This window comes from Labeo rohita, chromosome 15 (genome assembly GCF_022985175.1).
Source record: "Labeo rohita strain BAU-BD-2019 chromosome 15, IGBB_LRoh.1.0, whole genome shotgun sequence".
In the NCBI taxonomy this organism is placed as follows: Eukaryota; Metazoa; Chordata; class Actinopteri; order Cypriniformes; family Cyprinidae; genus Labeo; species Labeo rohita.
In genome coordinates, this window is record NC_066883.1 from 8,630,885 (window position 1) to 8,655,783 (window position 24,899).

Below are 24,899 nucleotides of genomic sequence, written 5' to 3' on the forward strand. Positions count from 1 at the left end.
GCCTGGAGTAACCTCTGGTATGGCTGAAAATATCACAAAAAATAATGTCTATACCCAGCCTACTGAAGCATGTTAAAAACCTCAAAGTGGTAAAGTGAACTCTGTGGTCCCTCTCTTCCTCCTCTGGTATTTTTACCTCGGCTGATCCCTCGTGTTGTAGTGGTGTCCCCTAGATGTTATGCTGTAAGAGCCGCATGGGAGAAAGTGAAGTGTGTGCCAGGGAGGACTAATAGCTTGATGGCTCAATTACCCAATGAGATCTCCTTCATAGGTCAAAAATACCAAAATAGCTGTCTATAAGGTTGGCATGGAAGCAGTGTTGTTTTAAAATGCACATTTGATCAGTATTGAAATGAAGCAGTCAATGGAGTCAGTAAATGAGGTAGCCAAGCACTTTCCCACCCAAGCCCAATCAAAACTTTCCTCACTGGGCTGTAACAAGTAGATAAGAAGGCATTGAATGTGGACTGTAACAAAGTCAAAGGAGTTAGCATAATACTGTACGATAAATTGTAGCCAAGACATTCAGGCACAATACAGCATTGACAAGCTGGTCGCATAAGACGCAACCCACACACCATATGCATCGTTCTGTACTCGCATTTTCAGGTTTCTAGGCGATTATATGAAGTCAGAAAATATAAACAGTACTGAAATTATAACTGAAAAATGTACAATACCCAATCTTCAAAAATGGGGTTAAGTCATTATGTACATTAACAACTATTAACGACAAACATTATTAGGGCCTGAGCACCGATGTTGCGCGGAAACCTATTGGGATTGCTCAGATTCTTCTTCTTCTCCAAAATAAATCACATTTTTAAGGGCCTAAACATGCTTGAAAACTCATGAAACTTTGCACACACACCAGAAGTGGTGAAAATTTACATCTGATATAAAGGTTCAGAAGTGGGTGTGGCAAAATGGCCTGATAGCGCCACCTATACAGTTTCAACAAATGCCCCTCGAGCTGTTTCACATACATGTATGAAATCCGGTAGACACACATACATGTAACACACCAATACCTACAAAAAAGTCCCCCGCTATGAAATCTGAAACCTAACAGGAAGTCTGTTATTTTCAATTTTCTTGGAAAGTTTTGTGCTGTTTTTGTCATTTTAAGGCGTTATATTTAAACGAACTCCTCCGAGAAGTATAAACCGATCAACACCAAAGTTGGTCAGTGTAATCTTAAGCCCTTTGTGATGTTAAATTGTGAAACAGTTTTCATTAAAGGTCGTGTCCATGGTGGCCTGACAAACGTCCAATGTTTTGCAATAAAACAAGAAGTTGTTATAATTCAGGCATACAATATCCGATCTGTACCAAAATTCACATGTTTGATAAGAGTCCTGTCCTGAACACATGCTCATGACCATATTCACTTATAGCCATAGCGCCACCTGCTGGCAATGGGAAGTGACACGTTTTACGCTCTAAAAACAACTCCTCATAGAGATTTTATGACATCAACATTATATTTGGTCAGTCTACTCTAAAGGCCTTGGCAAAGTCAAATTGCGAAGATCTTGAGTTTTCGTTAAAGGGCGTGTCTGTGGCGGCCTGACAAAGTTCGATGTTTTGCCATGGGAATAGAAGGTGATGTAGCTCAGCCATACAGTGTCCCAAACTTCACATGTTTGATAAGAGTCCTGGCCTGAACCAAATATTTAGTTGGACAAGATACGTCATGCTTTGCAACTCAAACATTGCAAAGACAGTTAATTGGTGATGGTCAACATATCACACCAGGCAATCAAAGACCAAAGGCTCACGATTGTACCCTATAACAATAGAAATCATTTACAATCCCAGAAATTTGTTTCAGGCAGCAAAATTGTGGTCAAAATTGTACAGTGGCACTTTAATATACTCTGTGGTACTGAATGATTGATATATTCATGCACTATGGTATTTGCATTGATATCCAAAATACTTCAAAGACCAACCATGGTATAAACATGATGCATGTTTTTTTTTTTTTTTTTTTTTTTTTTTTTTAAAAGGGTTATTTTAAATCGTGAATATGTAAACACAAAAATACAGAAATATTTTTGGACAGGTATCATGGTACTACCATGGCATTTTGGTACCAGTGTTCTTTTAAGCACCATGTACTTTATGTAAATTTCAGTACCACAGTTTTTGTTAAATATTATAGAATTAAAATCTGATACCATAACTGTACCATCGTACCACAATAGGGCTTTATTATGGGAAATGTGTACACTGATATGTCTAAAGTAAAATGTAGCATAATCTAACAATACTATGGTACATATTTGTGTAGCTAGTATGATCTGGTTCTATCGTATTTGCATTTTGTTTTAATATGGTGTTTTTATACATTTTCTACTTTGCTGTTCGTGATGTGCACCAGGTCCCATCTTAGTAAACAGTAAAACTATTTGCACTACAAACCAGTGTGTTGATGAAAATAATGATTATGTACATTAGGCATTGTTGATTATGATGATAATAAAAAAAAAAAAAAAAAAAAAAAAAAAAATGGCATAACGGATTGTTTTTGTGCGGCTATGCAAGAAAGAAGAAGCTTTGCACATTTAAGACAAAAAAGGCTGTTCCTGTTCTTATTTTAAAATGGATAAGTGGATAATGCAAAGTTATATAAAGCAGAATGTTACAGTGAAATAGCTGTCATACATTAGATAAAATAATAAAAAGGGGTTTTACGTTCAGCCTGTGAGGAGGTGCTTTTAGCAGCTTAAATCAACTAAAGCTCAAATATATACAACGTGGTTCATTTGCTGCTGTAATTGTGCACTGATGGAAGGCTCTATGTAAAATCAGCATGAATGTTAAGCACAATGCTGATTCTCTAAATGATTTGGTTGTGTAGGATGTGAATGTGTGTAGGCGCTTCATTTGACTACTGGTCAAACTTTCATCTAACCCCAGGTCAGAGGAATTTGTGTTTGCTAAGTGATTTGAATGTTGTTGTGGGACATTTATACATATATATCCCTCATCTGATTAAATCCAGTTAGTATAAGAGTAACAGAAAACTGTTTAAAATAAATTAATAAATAAATAAATAACGAAAGGGTGATGTAATACCATGGCATGTGATTCTATAATATTTCTGTTTCGATTTCTTCCTCATGCACACTTGATCGTGACTCCAAGTAACCCTGGAGTCCCTCATGGCCAGGAATAGTTCCCTCCTCTGTCACATGCAGCACATCAGGTGCACTAGGAAAAATCATCCTGCCGTTATGTGCTCCCCAACTGGCTTCACCTAGAGACTGTAGCATATCAGAAAAGTGAGATCCACCTTTCTGTGTTTTGGGGTTACTACAGTGCACATCAGAGGGAGAAGCCCTGGGATCCTGCACTAAAAGAGGACGGGGAAGGTCAGAGGTATTTGTGTATTGCTCTGACGGATTGTAAGCACAATCCAATTAAGCTGGCAGCCACTGCAATCAACTGGATTAGCATCTCAGCCTCAGCTACTGGATAAATAACAGGTTATAATCGGTCATCCTGTGGATGTCCTCTTATTTTTGTTTTGCTACATAAAAGCATGAGTTATCATTTCCAAACTGTCCTATAGCACTTTATATATACTGAGAAAGAGAAGTTATATAATTTTGAACAAAAAGTACACTTTATTTTTAAGAAGAGTACTTTAAAATAGTATACTTAAGTGCAAACTGTTTTAGACACTTAATTGAATGTTAATTTCAATTAAATTGTATTATTATTTAAATTTATATTAAATGCAATTAGCTGAACTTCAGAGTCCTGTTGACCCACTTAAGCAGGACTTGCATCTTTATATGTAATTTCATAATTACTTATATTGTTTTGAAATAAGGGTAGATTGTGCTGCTGAATGTACTGACAAACATTTAAGTAAAATATACTTATATTAAAACTGTGTGTGATGCATTTTAAATATATTTGTAATTGCGCATCTGTAATGTTAACATTAGATGTTATTCACACATTATTCATGAACACATGAAATACAGACCTAATGTTGATCTCTTTTTAAATAAGATAATTAGCAGATTATTGCAGAAGTGAAACCATTAAAAAAATAGTGTAAAAAAGTTACAGAAGTTTAAATTTACTGTAAAGAAAATGTACTGTGCTATTTTTTTTATTTCATATAAAATAAATATTTTACAGTTTTAATCCAAAATGTATCCAAATTTGAATCCAAAATTGCTATAATATTAAAGCCATATGTTTAAATAAGCTGTGTTTCAAATTTTAAGTTGATATTTAAAAAAATAAATACATACATATATAAATAAATAAATGAGGTTCCTGCGCAATTGTGTTTAGGCGTACCAGTTACAGTTACCAAAATGCTTGTTTTTTTGAAGTAAAAATGTGCATGTTGATTTCAATCATCCAGTTCAATCTATCATTAATTTAAATCTCAGATTGTCACATTTTTATTGGAACAAGTTAGCACATTTCAGTTTCATTAATGATTTTGTGTATTAAATGTGTGTTAACGAGTCATTACATTTTTTTTTCTGCTGTGTAACATACCCTGATATTCAATCAAAATACATTTGGACACATTGATGCCAAACTCAGTGGTATGTGTCAATCTTGTTGTCTGATGCAACAAAAAATTCTAATGAACCAATGGACTAATGAAATTCATACATTTTAAGCAGACTAAATGTTCAAATACTCTTTGGGGCTAGTGTACGTAAGTCATGAACCAAAAATAAAAAACCTGAAGAATGCATTATGCATCTTGACAAAAGAAAACTGATGGAAATTGGAGAAAGCATTAAAGCATCAGCTCTTTATTCTTTGAAAGTTAGAAACAAAAAGGTCAGTTAGAGGTAAGAACAGATTACACACAGCAACAAACAAGTTCACTCACCTGGAAAATTTCAGAAACCCAGTGGTGAACAAATAAATACCCCTTTTCACCTCCAACATTATGTAAGCAGGAGAATTTGAATGGGACTTTGGCAGGTACATTATATGATTGGGACGGCTCAGGTTGTTCATTGTGTTTATTGTGCGGACTGTGGAAGGTTTCTCACAGGGGCACTTCTTTTTCTGTTTCACCCTGTGTCAGGTTACAAGACCCTTCTGAAAGGGATCTCTGGGAACTTCACCAGCGGTGCTTTGGTGGCCATCATGGGACCCTCAGGAGCCGGGAAGTCGACCTTAATGAACATTCTAGCAGGTTATAGGTTAGTATGACCATAATAAAGCATACATTGTTAACAGTGAAGATCCATCCCCAAATATAACTGTCATTGGGACACTGAATTGCCACCAATCACCAAAACCTAAAATAGTTACGAGCTAATTTTAATATTATGCATATATATAAAGAGTTGAAAGTAAATAAATACATCAGTTACTTGAAATGTGTAAATATTATGATCATTTATCAGGAAATAGTGGTGGTAAATTTGATGATGTTTTAAAGAAAAGTATATCTAAAGATGTGCTGTGTCACACAGAGAAACAGGGATGAAGGGGGAGATCCTGATTAACGGGCAGCCCAGAGATCTGCGGTCTTTCAGGAAAGTGTCCTGCTACATCATGCAGGATGACATGTTACTGCCACACCTCACTGTACAGGAAGCAATGATGGTACGTGCCTGCTGAAATTATATCATTGAGCTGCATTTGTGTCAGGTAACAGTGGTTAATGAAGCACATGACGATATATCCAGGACACTGGATACTGGTCTTGTCATAAGTAAATCCAACAGGAACAGAGAGAGAGAGAGAGAAAAATGTAATACTGACCACATATAGTCATGGCCAAAAATATCGGCACCCTTGCAATTATGTCAGAAAATGCAACACTTCTCTCAGAAAATTGTTCCAATTGCAAATGTGTTGGTATTCACATGCTTATTGTTTTTTGTTTGCATTGCAACAACACAAAAAACAGAGAAGAAAAGTCAAACTTGATCTTAAAAATGGACTGGACAAAATAATTGGCACCTTGTCAAAATTGTAAGAAATAATTGCATTTTTAAGCATGTGATGCTCCTGTAATTTGTATTTAGACACACCTGTGGCAAGCAACAGGTGTGGGCAATATGGTATTCACACTTGCAACCAGTTAAAATGGAGAAAAGTTGACTCAACCTTTGTGTTGTGCGTCACACTGAGAAAAGAAATAAGTGTAAAGAGTTGTCTGTGGCTTTGAGAGAAAAAATTGTGGAAAAACATGGACAATCTCAAGGCTACAAGTCCATCTCCAGAGATCTTAATGTTCCTGTATCCACTGTGCTCAATATAATCAAGAGGTTTACAGCCTATGGCACTGTAGCTAACCTCCCTGGACGTGGACGGAAAAGCAAAATGAATGAAAAAATTACAAAAAGATGTTTGCATGGTGGATAAAGAACCCCGATTTACTTCCAAACAAATTCAAGCTGATCTGCAGACACAGGGTAGAACAATGTCAGCTCATACTATTCGTCGCCATCTGAATGAAAAGGGACGCTATTGTAGGAGACCCAGGAAGACACCACTGCTGACACAAAGGCATAAAAAAGCAAGACTGGAATTTGCCAAAGGTTATGTCACAAAACCACAATCCTTCTGGGAGAACATAATGTGGACATATGAGGCCTCCAAAGAAAAGAACACAGTCCCTACAGTCAAACGTGGTGGAGGTTCAAAGATGTTTTGGGGTTGCTTTGCTGCTTCTGGCACTGGATGCCTTGACTGTGTGAACGGTATCATGAAATCTGATGATTGCCAAAGAATTTTTGGGTGCAACATAGAAAGCAGCGTCTCCGCCAGAGGTCATGGGTCTTTAAGCAGGACGATGTCCCAAAACACACTTCAAAAAGCACTCAGAAAGCGCTGGAGAGTTATGAAATGGGCAGCAATGAGTCCAGATCTAAATCCCATAGAACACCTGTGGAGAGATCTCAAAACAGGAATTTGGAGAAGGCATCCTTCAAATCTGAATGACCTGGAGCAGTTTGCAAAGGAAGAGTGGTCCAAATATCAGTAGAGAGGTGTAAGAAACTCATTCATGGTTACAGGAAGCGATTGCACAAAAATAAATAAATAAATAAACAAACATGTGAGTACCAAAGCATTTGCAATTGCAACGGTTTTCTGAGAGAAGGGTTGCATTTTCTAACACAATTGCAAGGGTGCCAATACACTTACTTCTTTTCACAAGAGTGGGTATTATAAGGGGGAAAACAATGTAAGTAAACCTATTTCCCTTGCAAATTTCATTGGTAAAAGTACGAGTATTAGCTTTCAGTACTACTAAAGAACAAATTGCCCTATGTGCTTAAAATGATTTACTTTACAGCCCTTGTTGCATATAGCTTCTGTTATAAGCTTTATGTTTAGTCAAGAGCTACCAAGCACATTACCTCATAGTAAGTATAACATACACAAAAAGAGAACACATATAATCAGCTCTCACTGCTAGTTTCACTGGATTACGTCTCATGTAATTGTAGTTGTTGTGTTATTGAGTTCATGCAAATCCCTCTGTTAGCTTTAGTTGTACCGCTAATGCTCATCATGATCTAAATCGCTCACTCTCCCTGCTCAGGTATCAGCTAATCTCAAACTCCAGGAAAAGGATGAAGGCAGACGTGAAATGGTAAGTGAGAATCGTGTGAAGTTTCCCAACCGGGTATGTACAACTTAATCTTTGAGACCTTTGGTAAAGGTCAGCCATGCCTTAAACATTACTTCACCTACATGTCCTAATTAGCAAAATAACGTGAACATGTACACCACAATTCAAACGTTTGGAGTCAGTGAGAAATTATATTTTGTAAAGAAAATATATTTTTGCATTTTGCATTTTGATCTGCATTACATTACATTTACATTTAGTCATTTAGCAAATGTTTTACAAAGCGATTTACAAATAAGGACAATGGAAGAAATCAAAATCAACAAATAAGCAAAGCCTAATGCATTACACATAGCGAGTATTTTTTTTTTTTTTTACTATTATATAATAAATAAAAAGAAAACAGATAGAACAGAAAAAGAATAGACCAAGCTAGTGTTAGAGGTGTTTTTGTTGTTTGTTGTTGTTGTTGTTTGTTTTTATTTTTTTCTCTAAGAATAGAATTAGAATAGAGAGTGTTAGAGGGTCAAATAAAGACGAAAGAGATGTGTTTTTAGCTGATTCTTGAAGATGGCTAAGGACTCAGCTGATCAGATTGAGTTGGGCAGGTCATTCCACCAGGAGGGTACATTTAATGTGAAAGTCTGTGAAAGAGATTTTGTGCCTCTTTACGATGGCACAGTAATGTGCTGTTCACTTCCAGAATGCAAGCTTATAGAGGGCACAATAATTGTATAATTTTTCTGATCTAAATTCAAAAATTCAGTTTCAAATGTTTTCAGAAAGTTTTCAAATTTAAATGATAGTGTAGACATACTGTCCTTATTCCACATAATGATGCACACATGCTCTTGTTGTAGGTTCAGGAAATCCTGACTGCACTCGGTTTGTTAGAATGTGCCAAGACACGCACATCTAACCTGTCTGGGGGCCAGAGGAAACGTTTGGCCATCGCCCTGGAGCTTGTTAACAACCCACCCGTCATGTTTTTTGATGAGCCCACAAGGTGAGCCTCATCCATACTTAAAGAAAATGGTGTTGGATTTTACATTGAAACAATTTTCACTCAGAAACTGCTAGTGAATTTTGCGAATGATTACACAGGAAAGGCAACACATTGAATTTCACATGAAATTTTTGAACCTGAAAGACTTTGTATTTCTTGTAAGAAATTGCATTTCTTATAAAACTTACTTAAAGGGCTAGTTCACCCAAAAATTACAATTCTTCTGTCATTTATTCACCCTAATGTTGCTTCAAATCCTTGAGTTTCATATTCTGTTGAGCACAAAAGAAGATATTATGAAGAATGTTGGTAACCAAACAGCTGATGCGGCCAAAATAGTTTTTTTGGAAGTCAGTGGCTATACCGTCAACTGTCTGACTACCAACATTCTTCAAAATATCTTCTTTTTAGGTTAATGATAGTAGAATTTTCATTTTTGGGTGAACTGTCCTTTAAAGTAACTAAACAGCGGACAGTAGCCATTGACTTTCATGGTTTTTTGGAAGTTAATGGCTACCGTCAACTGTTTAGTTACCAACATTCTTAAAAATAACTTCTTTTTAGTTAATGATTATAGAATTTACATTTTTGGGTGAACTGTCTCTTTAAGTAATTAAACAGCGGATGGTAGCCATTGACTTTCATAGTTTTTTGGAAGTTAATGGCTACCGTCAACTGTTTAGTTACCGACATTCTTCAAAATATCTTCTTTTTAGGTTAGTGATATTAGAATTTTAATTTTTGGGTGAACTGTCCTTTAAAGTAACCAGACGGCTTACAGTAGCCATTAACTTCCATAGTATTTATGGAAGTCAATGGCTACTGTCAACTGTTTGGTTACTAACATTCTTAAAAATATCTTCTTTTTAGGTAATGATTATAGAATTTACATTTTTGGGTGAACTGTCTCTTTAAGTAAATAAACAGAGGATGGTAGCCATTGACTTTCATCGTTTTTTGGAAGTCAAAGTCTACCGTCAACTGTTTAGTTACCAACATTCTTCAAAATATCTTCTTTTTAGGTAATGATAATAGAAGTTTACATTTTTGGGTGAACTGTCCCTTTAAGTAATCTTTATTTTATTTACTACAAAAAAATCATTTTTACAGTGCATGTGAATGTTATGAAATTCATGGTTATGAGGCAGACTACAGTGGGTACGGAAAGTATTCAGACCCCCTTAAATTTTTCACTCTTTGTTATATTGCAGCCATTTGCTAAAATCATTTAAGTTCATTTTCATGTGATATTTCAGTTTTTCTTTTTTAATAAATCTGCAAAAATGTCAACAATTCTGTGTTTTTCTGTCAATATAGGGTGCTGTGTGTACATTAATGAGGAAAAAAAATGAACTTAAAATTTAAGGGGGTCTGAATACTTTCCGTACCCACTGTATAAGTGACTTTCCTGTTCCCAATATATCTCTTGTAAAAAGCAGTAACCCATCAGCTTTCTCTATTACATCCTTGTAATGTGTGAATGCAGTTTATTTGCATATTCACTTGCAGACTTTGCCCAGTTGGGACACTGTTTGGACAGTTGAGACCCGGTCTCTACGGGCTCTATTAAGCTCTTCATTCCTCTCTGGGATTACCCGCTAAGAACAAAAACGACTCTGATTCTCTGGAGAGCGGCAAACTAAATTAATTCTGGCATAAAACGATACTTTTCGTAAATCGCATTTATACGATTACCATGCTTATCCAAGGATAAACAGATTCTCCTTTATAGAAGTCAAAGCCACGTGGCTTTAGCTAGCTTCTATAGGTTGCATAAGTGCAGTGCCATTATCATTATTATGATGTCACAGAGTTGTGTTTGGTTAGATAGGACACATTCGTGACTCAGAGGAATACATTAGCTCAGCATCCTATCAGAAACCTGTGTGTAGCATGTGCAATGATGGCATGCTGTTTTGAAGGCTACAGCCTCACCCTGTTCTTTAAGATTCTACACTTACTGTAGTCTTCCACTTTATCCAGCGGCATCTCTGTCATCTGTGATAATTAATATGGTCTTGACAGAGTGAGGTCAAGATTACAATCTAATCTCATCTCTTTAACCTTGTCTGGCCCACTGATACGCAATTGACCAGCACCATATTGATTCTGCAAAGATGTATTTTATATAATATAATATAATATAACACTTCAGAATAGGGAACACATATTCACTATTAATGAAATGTTTTTTCCTCAATAAACTTGCATCTTATTAATAGTTAGTAAGGTAGTTGTTAAATTTAGTTATGGGTTCAGGTTAAGGGACCTAGAATATGGTAATGCAGAATAAGCCATTAATGTGCAGTGTTGGGAAAAGTTACTTTTAAAAGTAATGCATTACAATATTGAATTACTCCCTAAAAAAAGTAATTAATTACGTTACTTAATTACTTTTTATGGAAAGTAATGCGTTACTTTACTTTTGCGTTACTTTTTAAATCTGAGCAGGGCTCGCTTGTTTGTTTTTAATATAAAAAAAGTTAATAAAATGGGATTAAATGCATAAAGGATATTTGTAATATTTAAAATATTTAATTATTGCAGGTTTGTGTCATATTCTGATTTGAATTTCACAGTTTTTATTCATTTTGAGGAATACTGAGTCTGTTTTTGTGCGTGAGATGAATTAATACATGTTCACATTTATCCTAGAACTAACATCTTACTCCTGATTTCTCTCAACATGGGGACAGGAAAGCTGACAGTAAAGTGTTAGTTATTGTAGTACATCAGAACAAATTAAATGATAATAAGTCGTATTGGCAATAAGCTAAAATAAAATAAGTTTTTATAAAATAAAATTTTATTTTATATTTTCGTTTTAAAATTAGTTAAACATTTGGTAATTTTGTTGTGTGTTTTTAAACCAAAGTTAAACCAAATGAAAATTGCCTAGGCACATAGCTTTTAATATTTTTAATATTTTTCGTTCCGTTATATGTTCAGTTTTGGTTAAGTTTCTTTGTCTTTTGGTTCTGAGTTTCTCAGCTTGTTTGATTATCATTATGTTCACCTGTTGCCTTGTTAATCATCTCAATTATTATTAGCCTGCCTCTTTTTGGATCTAGCTGTGGCTATTATTTAAACATATTTTGGAACTTTACCTTCATCGTCCTCATATTTGTAACCATTTGTTTTAAATGAAACATTTTCTTTGAAGATTTTAGTTGTAGTTCACTATAATAATATAATAAAAAATGACATTTGTCCCTGTTTCTATGGAAAGTATTGATTGACAGGATTTTTTGGGAAGAGAGATGGGGAAAGGGAATGTACCACAGCTTAAAATCATGTGTGTTACTGTGTTACTGTTGTGTCATGGCTCCAGCCACAGGAAGGTACTGACTGTTATTCTCTGTTTTTTGTTGTTCTTCCCCCCCCCCATCTGAAGTGGGCTGGACAGCTCATCCTGCTTCCAGGTGGTGTCTCTGATGAAGGCTCTTGCTCAAGGTGGTCGAACAGTCATATGCACAATTCACCAACCCAGCGCAAAAGTGTTTGAACTCTTCGATAAGGTGACCACTATTTTACATTTCATGCTCGAATAGTTTGAAATACATGCTATTATGCAAAATACTGCCTCTCACACATCATTCCTGTTTTTTTTTTCTTTTTCTTTTTCAGCTGTATGTTCTCAGTCAAGGCCAGTGTATTTACAGAGGAAGAGTATTAAGTTTAATCCCGTATCTCAGAGAACTGGGACTCAGTTGTCCCACCTATCACAACCCCGCAGACTTCAGTAAGAAAATCCCACTCTCAATACACAAAGGTTCAAATGTAACAATTAACAAAGCACCAAATGCAATAAATGCTTATTTAAAATACCTTCTAGGAATTACAGGACCCTTGATTTCAAAAGATACAAACGGGAATCAAATTTTAAATAAATGATTTACTTATTTACTGTCGCTCCCTTGCATATTTGCAGTCTATGAAGTCTTAAACGATTTAATAAAAGTTTTGAGTTAGTAAGATTCTTTAATGTTTTTGAAAAAAAAAAGTATCTTATGTTTACCAAGACAGCATTTATTTGACTAAAACTAGCAGTAAAAACAGTGATATTGTGACATATTACAATTTAAAATAGCTGTTTTTTTTATATGAGTATAATTTAAAATGTAATTTATTCCTGTGATCAAAGCTGAATATTCAGCATCATTATTTCAGTCTTCGGGTGTCATGATCCTTTAGAAATCATTCTAATATTCTGATTATTATCGATCTTGAAAACAGTTGTGCTGCATAATGTTTATAGACCCAAATATATGTTTCTTGCCTGTTAGAGTATTACAAGGTTACTCACCACTGATAAATGCAAAATGTTATTTTTGGATGCAATCTATACATGAATAAATAATATACTAAGAATAACGGAGATAACGAAAATATTACACATCTGCATTCTCAGTACAGGAGTTTTGATGCATCAGTTTTTTTGAGCTGCTCAGCAGAGTCTGAGAGTGTTTTTATTCATCTCTCCAGTAATGGAGGTGGCCTCAGGTGAATACGGTGACCAGACGGCTCGGCTGGTGAAGGCTGTTCAGGAGTGCAAGTGTGAGAAAGACTACAAAAGTGAAATGAATGGAAACGGGGTCCATAATCCCTTCCTGTGGCATAGACCATCGGATGAGGTACATATGTAGAAATACATAAAGCCTGTATATAACATGTACAGCACTCTTAAAAAACAAATGTGCAAAAATTGGACTTCCAGATGTATAACAGTTTGTCACTGGGACAGTACCTTCAGAGAGACACCTTTGTACCTTCTTAACCCCTAAAGTGTTCATGAAAGTACTATAAGAGTACATATTACTACTCTAAGGTACTACTGTAATATGCACCCTTTAGGGGAAAAGAAGGCACAAATGTGTCCCATTTGAAGGTACTGCCCCAGTGACAAGTTTTCTCTCCGAAGGTACAAGTTTTGCCCTTTTCAGTGAATAAATGTAGCAATTTAATTTTTTTTTTAGGACTCATCATCCTCAGAGGGTTGCCATAGTTTTTCTGCCAGCTGCCTGACGCAGTTCTGCATCCTTTTCAAAAGAACTTTTCTTAGCATCATGAGAGATTCGGTAAGCAGCACTGCCACCTTGTGGGGAGTAACACACAAAGCACAGCCAAGTAAGGAGCATCAGGTGTTATGCATCAAAAATGTTAAGCTTGTCCTATAATGATAATGATCCCAATTCCTTTTTAAGTAGTGAGTTTATGGATTTAAATTTTGTGAGTATGAGTACTGAAAATTACTGATTTGTTGTTCAAACAGTAAAGGAATGTCATTAGTCCATGTAGTTGCATTCGAGGGAATAAAGTGTTTTTTTCATCGTAAAATTAGCTTTAAATATAATGTATTATCTATAAATGGAACACAAATTGCCATTTCATACATTTATTTATATCATCTAGTGTTTTTGATAGTGTGTGCATGTTAACATTGGAAAATACATATACCAATTTTTCATCATAATTTCATTAGATATAAATTTGACTTAAATTCAAATGAGAATTAAAATAAATGCATCCTATTTACTCCCTAAATTAATATTTAGTAACTAAACTGCAATTCAGAAGCTGGTTTCAATTCAGTACTGAATGATACAGGGGTTGGACAATGAAACTGAAACACTGGCCAATATAGTGTTGGAGGTTTCATGGCTATATTTATGCAGCCTGGTGGCCAGTCTTTACTGATCGCACATTCCACCAATAAGAGCAGAGAGTGAAGGTTGACTATGTGCACCCAATGGCTCAAACATTGTACCCTGAAGGTGGTGCCGTGCCGTGTATTAGGATGATAATGCACCAATACACACAGCAAGACTGGTGACAAGAGTGATTTGATGAACATGAAAGTAAAGTTAAACATCTCCCATGGCCTGCACAGTCACCAGATCTGAATATTATTGAGCCACTTTGGGGTGTTTTGGAGGAGTGAGTCAGGAAATGTTTTCATACACCAACATCACATAGTGACCTGGCCACTGTTCTGCGAAAGGAATGGCTCAAAATCCTTCTGGCTACTGTGCAGGACTTGTATTTGTCATTCCCAAGATGAAATAATGCTGTATTGGCTGCAAAAGGAGGCCAAACACCATACTAATTGTGGTCTAAACCCAGGTGTTTCAGTTTCACTGTCCAATCCCTGTACATGGCAGTGGGTACGGAAGTGAAAATGGAACAGAAGCTTGATTTGAAAATTATTTTTCTCCTTTTAGGTGTTGACTCACTTGCGCATTATGTCTCATCTTGGGATTGGAATTCTGATCGGTCTCTTATACCTGGGCATTGGCAACGAGGCCAAGAAGGTCCTTAGCAATTCCGGGTTTCTGTTCTTCTCGATGTTGTTTCTCATGTTTGCAGCTTTGATGCCCACCGTTCTTACCTGTGAGTTTGTAATATCTGTGTAAAAATGTCTATTATATTCTTTATATAAGAAAGACTTTGCATGCTTTCACTAACTTGATAATAACATCAAACCCTGCTAATCTGTACTTTCTAACTGTTGTTGTAGTTCCTCTTGAGATGGGTGTCTTTTTAAGAGAACATCTAAATTACTGGTACAGCCTAAAGGCATACTACTTGGCCAAAACAATGGCGGACGTCCCATTTCAGGTAACATGGAACAAAAGAAATCATGGTTTCCTCCTAAAAAGTAGCTTGGCTGGTTGTGGTGATGATTCACAAAGTGGATAAGATTTAGATTTACAGTGGGGTTTCCTCAGAGTACAGACACATAACAGGTTAAAAATGATAGCTATGGTATAAACATATTATTGGAGCTCAAAGTGAATTATATTTTCAGGTCAAATCACTGTTCGCCCAATTTAAACAAATCCTGCAGCAACATTACATAAGCGGCCTTTGGTCAGAAATGTTCTCTATAGTGTCTCCACAAGAAATATTCTCTAGTTAGGGGGGTAAAATTATTTTTGGGAAATCAAATGTTGTTGTTTTTTTTCCTCAGTCTGAAAAAAAGAAAGTTTTACAAAATTCAAAAATGAAGACAACTTTTATGAAGTCTTATCTCTAAAATGGATACAGATTTCATTTTGATATGCATTCTTAATGGCCACATCTGTACCTCAAAATACTTTCAGCAATGGATAAATCTGAGCAATCTTTTCTTCCTCACAGATTGTGTTCCCTGTGGCCTACTGCAGTATAGTATACTGGATGACATCTCAACCTTCAGATGCAGTTCGTTTTATTCTTTTCCTGGCTTTAGGGACACTCACGTCACTGGTTGCCCAGTCATTGGGACTGCTGATAGGAGCAGCATCCACGTCATTACAAGTAAATACATCAATACGTTCGTCTCATTCTTTATTGTTCTTTCATGTGCTTTATATTATGTGAAGAATTTGCCTCATTATCAGTGCAATTTACAGAAAATGCACACTTATGTCTAATGATGTAATGATGCAGTATTATTATTATTATTATTTTTTTTTTTGATAGGTAGCAACTTTTGTTGGTCCTGTGACAGCCATCCCTGTGCTGCTGTTTTCAGGATTCTTTGTCAGTTTTGACACTATTCCAAAATACCTCCAATGGATATCATACATTTCCTATGTCAGGTAAGGCAGCCTCAGGAAATACTTATTATAGCTTAGGCTCAGTATTTGAACTGTTGTAGATAATACACAGTGGCATGTGAAAGTTTCAGAACCGCTTTTAGAATTTGTAAAAATGTGAATAATTTTAACAAAATAAGAGAGATCATACAAAATGCATGTTATTTTATTATTTAGTACTGTCCTGAGTAGATATTTTACATAAAAAATGTTTACCTATAGTCCACAAGACAAAAAAAATAGCTGAAATTATTAAAATAACCCTCTTCAAAAGTTTGGGAACCCATGGTTCTTATTAAAAAAAATACTCATTTCTGTTAAATAAGATCTGAATCTCTTGTTTCTGAAATCATGCTGAAAGTTTGTTGTGATGTTATTAGTGATGGAATGTTCTCAATGCGGCTCGTGCTCAGTGTTCACATGCGAGCGCTTCAGTCTAGGCTATCGCTTAATGATATTGCAGAGACTATCTATTCATTCCGGTTAAAAAACAAAACAAAATACACAAAAACGTGTCCCTCCTTTTGATTTTCGAGGGCGGATTAAAACCCAAAACCTCTAACATGCCTGACAAAAATTCTACCACGAGACTGTTTGGGAATACAAATAAATAATGTATATCTATGTATTTATTAATTGACATGAATTATCTTGGGGCTAATAATACATATTATTATAGTATATGTAAGAATAAAACTAGCATGTCAAATAAGAGTTCTATGGTAGTACATTAACCGCATCCCCACAAAACAGACTCCTGTCCTACTCACTTTTTAAAAAAATTTATGCCACTGACTCCAGGTCATGCAGATTCTTCGGTTTTCCAGCATCTTTTGCATATTTTAACCCTTTCCAGCAGTGACTGTATGATTTTGAGATCCATCTTTTCACACTGAGGACAAGTGAGGGACTCAAACATAACTATTAAAAAAAGTTCAAACATTCACTGATGCTCTAGAAGGAAAAACGATGCATTAAGAGCTGGGGGATGAAAACTTTTTGAATTTGAAGATCGAGGTAAACTGTACTTAATTTGTCTTCCAGGAAACATGCAAGTATCTTCTGTTTCTTCCAAAGGGCAGTACTAAATGGGAAAAATATATATATTTCAACAAAATAAGAAAAAATTTGACATCTTCATCCTGTTCAAAAGTTTTCACCCCCGGCTCTGGACTACATGTAAATATCTTTTATGTAAAATATCTTACTCAGGACAGTAAAAAAAAAAAAAACACGCATTTTGTATGATTCTCTTATGATCTCTCTTATTTTGTTAAAATTATTCACATTTTTACAGATTCTGCAAGGAGTTCCCAAACTTGTGCATGCCACTTTATGTGCCAAATCATTTGACACTCTGGATTATTTGAACACTTTAGCATACTTTTAAAAATAGTATTTTTTTTTTTTATATTAAGTAATATAAAAGAATATACTTAAGTGCAAAATGTAAGATATAATATGTAGATATAATTGACCAGTCAGAATCAAGTATTCCAGAGGCCTGTAAAATACAACAAACGAGTATACTAGATTATCTTAAAGGAGAAGTCCACTTCCAGAACAACAATTTACAGATAGTGTACTCACCCCCTTGTCATCCAAGATATTCATGTCTTTCTTCAGTCGCAAAGAAACAGTTTTTTGAGAAAAACATTTCAGCCTTTTTCTCCGTATAATGGACTGGTATGGTGCCCCGATTTTGAACTTCCAAAATGTAGTTTAAATGCAGCTTCAAACGATCCCAGATGCGGTTGTAAACGATCCCAGCTGAGAAAGAAGGGTCTTATCTAGCATAATGATCGGTTATTATTAATAAAAATAATACAGTTTATATACTCTTTAATGCCAAACGCTCATCTTGTCTTACTCTGCCTGGACTGTTTTTGTTTCGGTTCATGACAGTTAGGGTATGTCGAAAAACTCCCATCTCATGTTCTCCCTCAAACTTCAAAATTGTCGCACATCGCTGTTTTAGTCGGTACTTTTGCAGCGATGTAGGATGATTTTGAAATGATTTTTGAAGTTTAGGGAGAAAATACGATTGAAAATACGAGTTTTTCGACATACCCTAACTGTCTTGAGCCAGAATTCACAGAGTTCAGGGAGAGACAAGACAAGACGAGCGTTTGAGATTAAAAAGTATTTAAATTGAATTTTTTTTTTTTTGAATTGAATTTGGGATCATTTGAAGCCACATTAAAACTGCATTTTGGAAGTTCAGACTCGGGGCACCATATCAGTCCATTACAGTGGGTACGGAAAGTATTCAGACCCCCTTAAATTTTTCACTCTTTGTTATATTGCAGCCATTTGCTAAAATCATTTAAGTTCTTTTTTTTTCCTCATTAATGTACACACAGCACCCCATATTGACAGAAAAACACAGAATTGTTGACGTTTTTGCAGATTTATTAAAAAAGAAAAACTGAAAAATCACATGGTCCTAAGTATTCAGACCCTTTGCGGTGACACTCATATATTTAACTCAGGTGCTGTCCATTTCTTCTGATCATCCTTGAGATGGTTCTACACCTTCATTTGAGTCCAGCTGTGTTTGATTATACTGATTGGACTTGATTAGGAAAGCCACACACCTGTCTATATAAGACCTTACAGCTCACAGTGCATGTCAGAGCAAATGAGAATCATGAGGTCAAAGGAACTACCTGAAGAGCTCAGAGACAGAATTGTGGTAAGGCACAGATCTGGCCAGGGTTACAAAAAAATTTCTGCTGCACTTAAGGTTCCTAAGAGCACAGTGGCCTCCATAATCCTTAAATGGAAGACGTTTGGGACGACCAGAACCCTTCCTAGAGCTGGCCGTCCGGCCAAACTGAGCTATCGGGGGAGAAGAGCCTTGGTGAGAGAGGTAAAGAAGAACCCAAAGATCACTGTGGCTGAGCTCCAGAGATGCAGTCGGGAGATGGGAGAAAGTTGTAGAAAGTCAACCATCACTGCAGCCCTCCACCAGTCGGGGCTTTATGGCAGAGTGGCCCGACGGAAGCCTCTCCTCAGTCCAAGACACATGAAAGCCCGCATGGAGTTTGAGAAGATGGTGAGAAATAAGACTCTCTGGTCTGATGAGACCAAGATAGAACTTTTTGGCCTTAATTCTAAGCGGTATGTGTGGAGAAAACCAGGCACTGCTCATCACCTGTCCAATACAGTCCCAACAGTGAAGCATGGTGGTGGCAGCATCATGCTGTGGGGGTGTTTTTCAGCTGCAGGGACAGGATGGCTGGTTGCAATCAAGGGAAAGATGAATGCGGCCAAGTACAGGGATATCCTGGACGAAAACCTTCTCCAGAGTGCTCAGGACCTCAGACTGGGCCGAAGGTTTACCTTCCAACAAGACAATGACCCTAAGCACACAGCTAAAATAACGAAGGAGTGGCTTCACAACAACTCCGTGACTGTTCTTGAATGGCCCAGCCAGAGCCCTGACTTAAACACAATTGAGCATCTCTGGAGAGACCTAAAAATGGCTGTCCACCAACGTTTACCATCCAACCTGACAGAACTGGAGAGGATCTGCAAGAAGAAATGGCAGAGGATCCCCAAATCCAGGTGTGAAAAACTTGTTGCATCTTTCCCAAAAAGACTCATGGCTGTATTACATCAAAAGGGTGCTTCTACTAAATACTGAGCAAAGGGTCTGAATACTTAGGACCATGTGATATTTCAGTTTTTCTTTTTTAATAAATCTGCAAAAATGTCAACAATTCTGTGTTTTTCTGTCAATATGGGGTGCTGTGTGTACATTAATGAGGAAAAAAATGAACTTAAATGATTTTAGCAAATGGCTGCAATATAACATAGAGTGAAAAATTTAAGGGGGTCTGAATACTTTCCGTACCCACTGTATATGAAGAAAATGTTTTCCTCAAAAAATATAATTTCTTTACGACTGAAGAAGGAAAGACATGAACATCTTGGATGACAAGGGGGTGAGTACATTATATGTGAATCTTTGTTTTGGAAGTGGACTTCTCCTTTAAGTGGTTATCAAGTTATTTAAGTTTAATCAAGTAGTCTTCTGACTTACAGATATGGTTTTGAAGGAGTCATTCTGTCCATCTATGGGCTTGACCGTGAGGACCTGCACTGCGACAAAGATGAGACATGCCACTTCCAGAAGTCAGAAGCCATTTTGAAGGAGCTGGATGTTGAGGATGCAAAGCTCTACCTGGACTTTATTGTGCTGGGCATCTTCTTTGTATCGCTCCGTCTGATCGCCTACTTTGTCCTCCGATACAAGATCAGTGCTGAGAGGTAGACATGTGGAAGATGTGATGGAGAGAGTACTGTCGAAACTTTCCTGCCCAGGGAGGGCTAGGCTGAGAAAGCCAAAGCAGAGAGGGTATGTTCCCTCCATCGCCATGTTTTCCCACACTGGACAGAAACCTGGGCTCAACTTGAAGTCACAGTATGTAGATGTCCAGCTTTTGCGTGCTTTTATAAGAAAACAAAGAGCTTAGAACGCAACAATTTTGGGGCTCAACTAAACATCTGTATGGATAGAGAGAGAAACATGGCTGTGCTGAAGAAAACTCGTAGTAACCGATGAAAGACATTCACAGGAGCAGTTCTGATTTTGACTGAAAAAGTAATATGCTGTTTTACATGATCACATTGGAGAGCTGGAATCTGGCCCTTGTGAAAAAGAAGCAGGTTTAACTGTATTGTATGCACTTTTAGTGTACTTCAAATCTTAAAAGTACATTAAAAAAAAAAAAAAAAAACTACACTTGCAGATATTACAATATTAATGAAATAAAATGCCACTTAAGAGAGTACATTTTTATGACTGTTTCTTAATACATTTAAGTATACTTTTAAAAAGTGCACTTTGTAATCATGTCAAATTAAAAGTCTTAGTTTAATGTGAAGTACTTGATTATAATTTAAATTGTAGTGTGTTATTTTATATTAAGGATAATATTTTAAATGTGCAAATATACAAATACATTTAAAAACATGACATGCGAGTTTTAATTGAAACCACATGCACATACCATACATGCTTGTCACTACATTCAGCAATAAACTTAACTCATATGTCAAAGACAGCAGAAGTAATTAAATATAAAGATGTAAGATATAAAGACTAAATATAAAGTCTAACTTAAGTAGGTCAAAATACACTCGAAAGTTCAGATAATTACATTTAATATAAATTTACACAAATGCATTTTCATTTAATTGCAATAAACATGCAATTAATTGTCCAAAAAATACATTTGGTTTGCAAATGTATTTTTTTTAATAAATTGTTTCCTTAAGAAGTACTATTTTTAAAAGTATGCTAAATGTGCTTCTTTTTCACAAGGGTGTCCAGGTTGAGCACATAGACGTAGATTGTTTTTGCTCCCATTTATGGTCTGATGTACAATGATTAATTGCTGGTCTACCTGACATTCCTTCTACACTACTGGAAAGCTCTTATTCTGTCAGTAATGGCTGCTGCTCTTGTACTGGAATGATAACTTGAAAAACTTGTGTATAGTGTGTAACTGGCATTCAAGCTCATAAGAGGAACAAATAAAACTGTAGTATGCACATACTATGATCGTTAATATAACACTCCGAAGGAGAACTAAAAGCCCAAGATGACTGGATCCATTATAATGAAAAAGGGAAAAATGCATCAGATCCTAATAGTGTGTAATTTCTGTACCACTAGTGTCACCAAACACAACTGCAAAAATAATGACAGTTTTAAAAAAAGGTTTTTTGAACACTCCCCCTTGTCATTGATTGAGCAAACAGAGTCCCGCCCTCACTCACAGATGTTGAAAAAACAAGCGTAAAGCCATGGATAGAGCTTGCTGAATAATGTGGCATGTGGTGACGTTTAATTCATGCTGACATTTCGGGTGTTTATGTGGGGTCATCTGGGTTTATCTGGGATAGGATTTATTTTCTGATTAAAAGTACACGCATCAGCTTTAAGCTCCATACAGCATGTTTGGAAAATTGGTCAGTGGAGTTTAATGACTTTCGCTTGTGTTTACGGGGCCACATTATGCACAGTATGCCTGATAAACCATCCTCATATGAAGATAAGACTTTTGGCAGCTGTTGCAAAATGCATGACTTTTATTTGTTAATTGAAATGTACACATAGCAAAAAAAGTATTCTAAAACAATGACTGGATTTCATCACAAACTCAAAGTTGGCAAACCATACAATTTTCTTCCTACATTCAAAAATTTCTTTTTGATTTACAAGTTCACGTTTACTCTTATAAAATGCCTTTGATTTTCCTGAATTATTGATTCGAAGGTCATATAAGTAATCACAGAGGATCTCACACACCTCCATGTGGCATTTATCAACTAAATATGTTTTATCCACATTAAAGGGTCATTGATTTATGCTTTATTCTTTGTTGACATCTATGCACAGATTTTATGCTTTGTGGTTATGAGACAATCAAAAAATTACGTAGTTGCAAATTCAAAAGTAAAAATGTGACAAAACTGAAGCAGAATGTTATTTATTATCTGTGTTCTTTGTATTAATGTTCATTTTGCATATGTTTAGTGACCTCTGAGCTGTAGGTCCCCAGAGCATTATTCACTAAACATTGCAGGCACAATGTGAATGCTGAGCTTTAACTCAAGTGTTATGACCATTATAACCATACCAAACCTTTGCTGTGGACCTTGATGTGGAAATTGATGCAATCTGTACTTTGAAGCATCTTTGATAGATATATTACCTCTATTCTGTTAGTTTCTGTTTCTACTTAGAATGTAGAGCATATTTTTGTTTTTGTTTTTAAATCAATATATGTTAATTGTATTTTCTTTTTTCTCATCTAGTTTGCTACTTTGAGTCTTGTACTTACAGTATGAAATGTTTTAAAATAGAAGAGGATGCTATAGACATTCAGTGACTGTTTTAAAAGTTCTACTAATTGCATTGTTTATGTTATTAAAATCTGATGTAACAATAGTTTCATATTATGTAATAATAATAAAGAATTTGTTTTCAAACTGCTCATGCATGTTTCTCTTTGGTTTATGGATCTGAATGCCTTAACAGTTAACTAGGGTTTAAGCACATGGGACAAGTGGGCATTATGAAGTGTGGCAAACAAATATGTTGTCACTGTTATGGACTTCGTAGTTGTGTTCCCATGTGTTCCCTGACCTAGTTTCCCCGTCTGTGTCTGATTATTTTATTTGGTTCAGGTGTGTCTTGTTAATCACCCTTATTTGCTTTACTACTTAAGTTCCAGTCTGATCAGTGTATGGTGTCCAGTCTCAACGTTGTCTGTATCCTGCCTACCATTAAGCCCTCTACACACTGCACAATTTTCGGCTGTCCCAGATGAAAAATTGGCATCGTGAAACAATCGTGCCAATTTCTGTGATCGTGGCTCTTAATCTGTGGTCCTATGTTGCACAGTTAGATCAGTTTGGAAACACTTTCTATGAAGTCCATATTTGTAATACATTATAAGGGTATTCTTAAGGCATTATAATGAAAGCATAATGCATTATAAAAACAAAACAAAACATTATAATATGTTATATCATCCTATAAATAATTATAACAACAATTATGATACAATTATAATGCTTACGCATTTGTGGTTATGACTTTTAAGATTAAGATTATGTATAACACAATGAACACCATATTAAATCTTATTTTACAGTTATAATGGGCTATATATCTTGACATTGTTTATTTAAGATCTGCACAGTATCTTACTACAACATTTAAAGGGGTCATCGAAAGCAAGGTTAACTTTTTCATGTTGTTTGAACATTAATGTGTGTTGGCAGTGTATGTACACATCTACCCTATAATGATAAAAATCCATGCAGTGGTTTTTAATTAATCTGTAAAAATAATAGAGCCATTCTCAGATGCCTGTCAGTGTGGCGTCACACCGACAGAGGCCGCTCCCAGGATAGTTGATTGACATGAGCGTCTTACCTCAGATCAGCTGTCACAGTCCGATCTCCGCGGCTGAAAAGGGTGTTGTTTTACACAACCATTGAGAATTTTTAACCAAAGTATATTGTAGACTTTTACATTAAGACCCTAAAGAATCATTTCAACTTGTGGAAAATGGGCATCCGATGACCCCTTTAAGTGATTAGGTGTGGAGTGTTATTTGAGTGTTCCCTGTGAGGCTAATATTAATTTTGATGTGAGCTAGTTAATTTCAACTGAAAAAATTTCAATGTTTATATGTTAGGTTACATTTTATTTTGATGCTCCCCTTGGTTCACTGACTATAGTCGACTATAAGCAATTTTGCAACTACATGTCAACTAACTCTCAACTAACCCTAACTGATATTACAGTAAAAAATTGTTCAAAGCAAATGTGTCATATTACACATTCATCTGATCTAATATCTGATTTTATGGCTCATTGAGAAAAAAATATATATATCATTATAACTATACTTATAAGTGGTCATTGATTGCTTTAGGTAATGTAGCATACGAAAGATGGCAAGATATGAGATTTATAATACATTATAACTATGAGAAATATAATCCATTGTAACTTAAGTGAATGCAACATGTTCATTGTGTGTTATAAATCATCATACTCTTAAGCTATAACTACAAATAAATAAATATTATAATACATTAAAACTGTTCATATGATGATATAACATATTATAAGGTTTTTATAATGCATTATACATTCATTAAGAATACCCTGATGAGGTATTATACATTTGGGCTTCAT

The 24,899-nt window shown here is 35.7% G+C and overlaps 1 protein-coding gene across 1 annotated transcript in view; it reads left to right on the top strand.

Annotated features, from left to right (window-relative positions):
• Positions 1–22,952, top strand: part of abcg1 (ATP-binding cassette, sub-family G (WHITE), member 1) — a 40,265-nt gene extending 17,313 nt beyond the window's left edge. The window contains exons 3-15 of the mRNA XM_051129183.1: positions 5,081–5,198; positions 5,475–5,607; positions 7,556–7,606; positions 8,446–8,591; positions 11,986–12,109; positions 12,219–12,333; positions 13,077–13,225; positions 13,568–13,669; positions 14,813–14,981; positions 15,109–15,209; positions 15,732–15,890; positions 16,056–16,174; positions 20,222–22,952. Coding sequence (XP_050985140.1) covers positions 5,081–5,198; positions 5,475–5,607; positions 7,556–7,606; positions 8,446–8,591; positions 11,986–12,109; positions 12,219–12,333; positions 13,077–13,225; positions 13,568–13,669; positions 14,813–14,981; positions 15,109–15,209; positions 15,732–15,890; positions 16,056–16,174; positions 20,222–20,450 — 1,715 coding nt within the window. The 3' untranslated portion in view covers positions 20,451–22,952. The remainder of the gene's footprint in view (positions 1–5,080; positions 5,199–5,474; positions 5,608–7,555; positions 7,607–8,445; positions 8,592–11,985; positions 12,110–12,218; positions 12,334–13,076; positions 13,226–13,567; positions 13,670–14,812; positions 14,982–15,108; positions 15,210–15,731; positions 15,891–16,055; positions 16,175–20,221) is intronic.
• Positions 22,953–24,899: the final 1,947 nt, after the last annotated feature.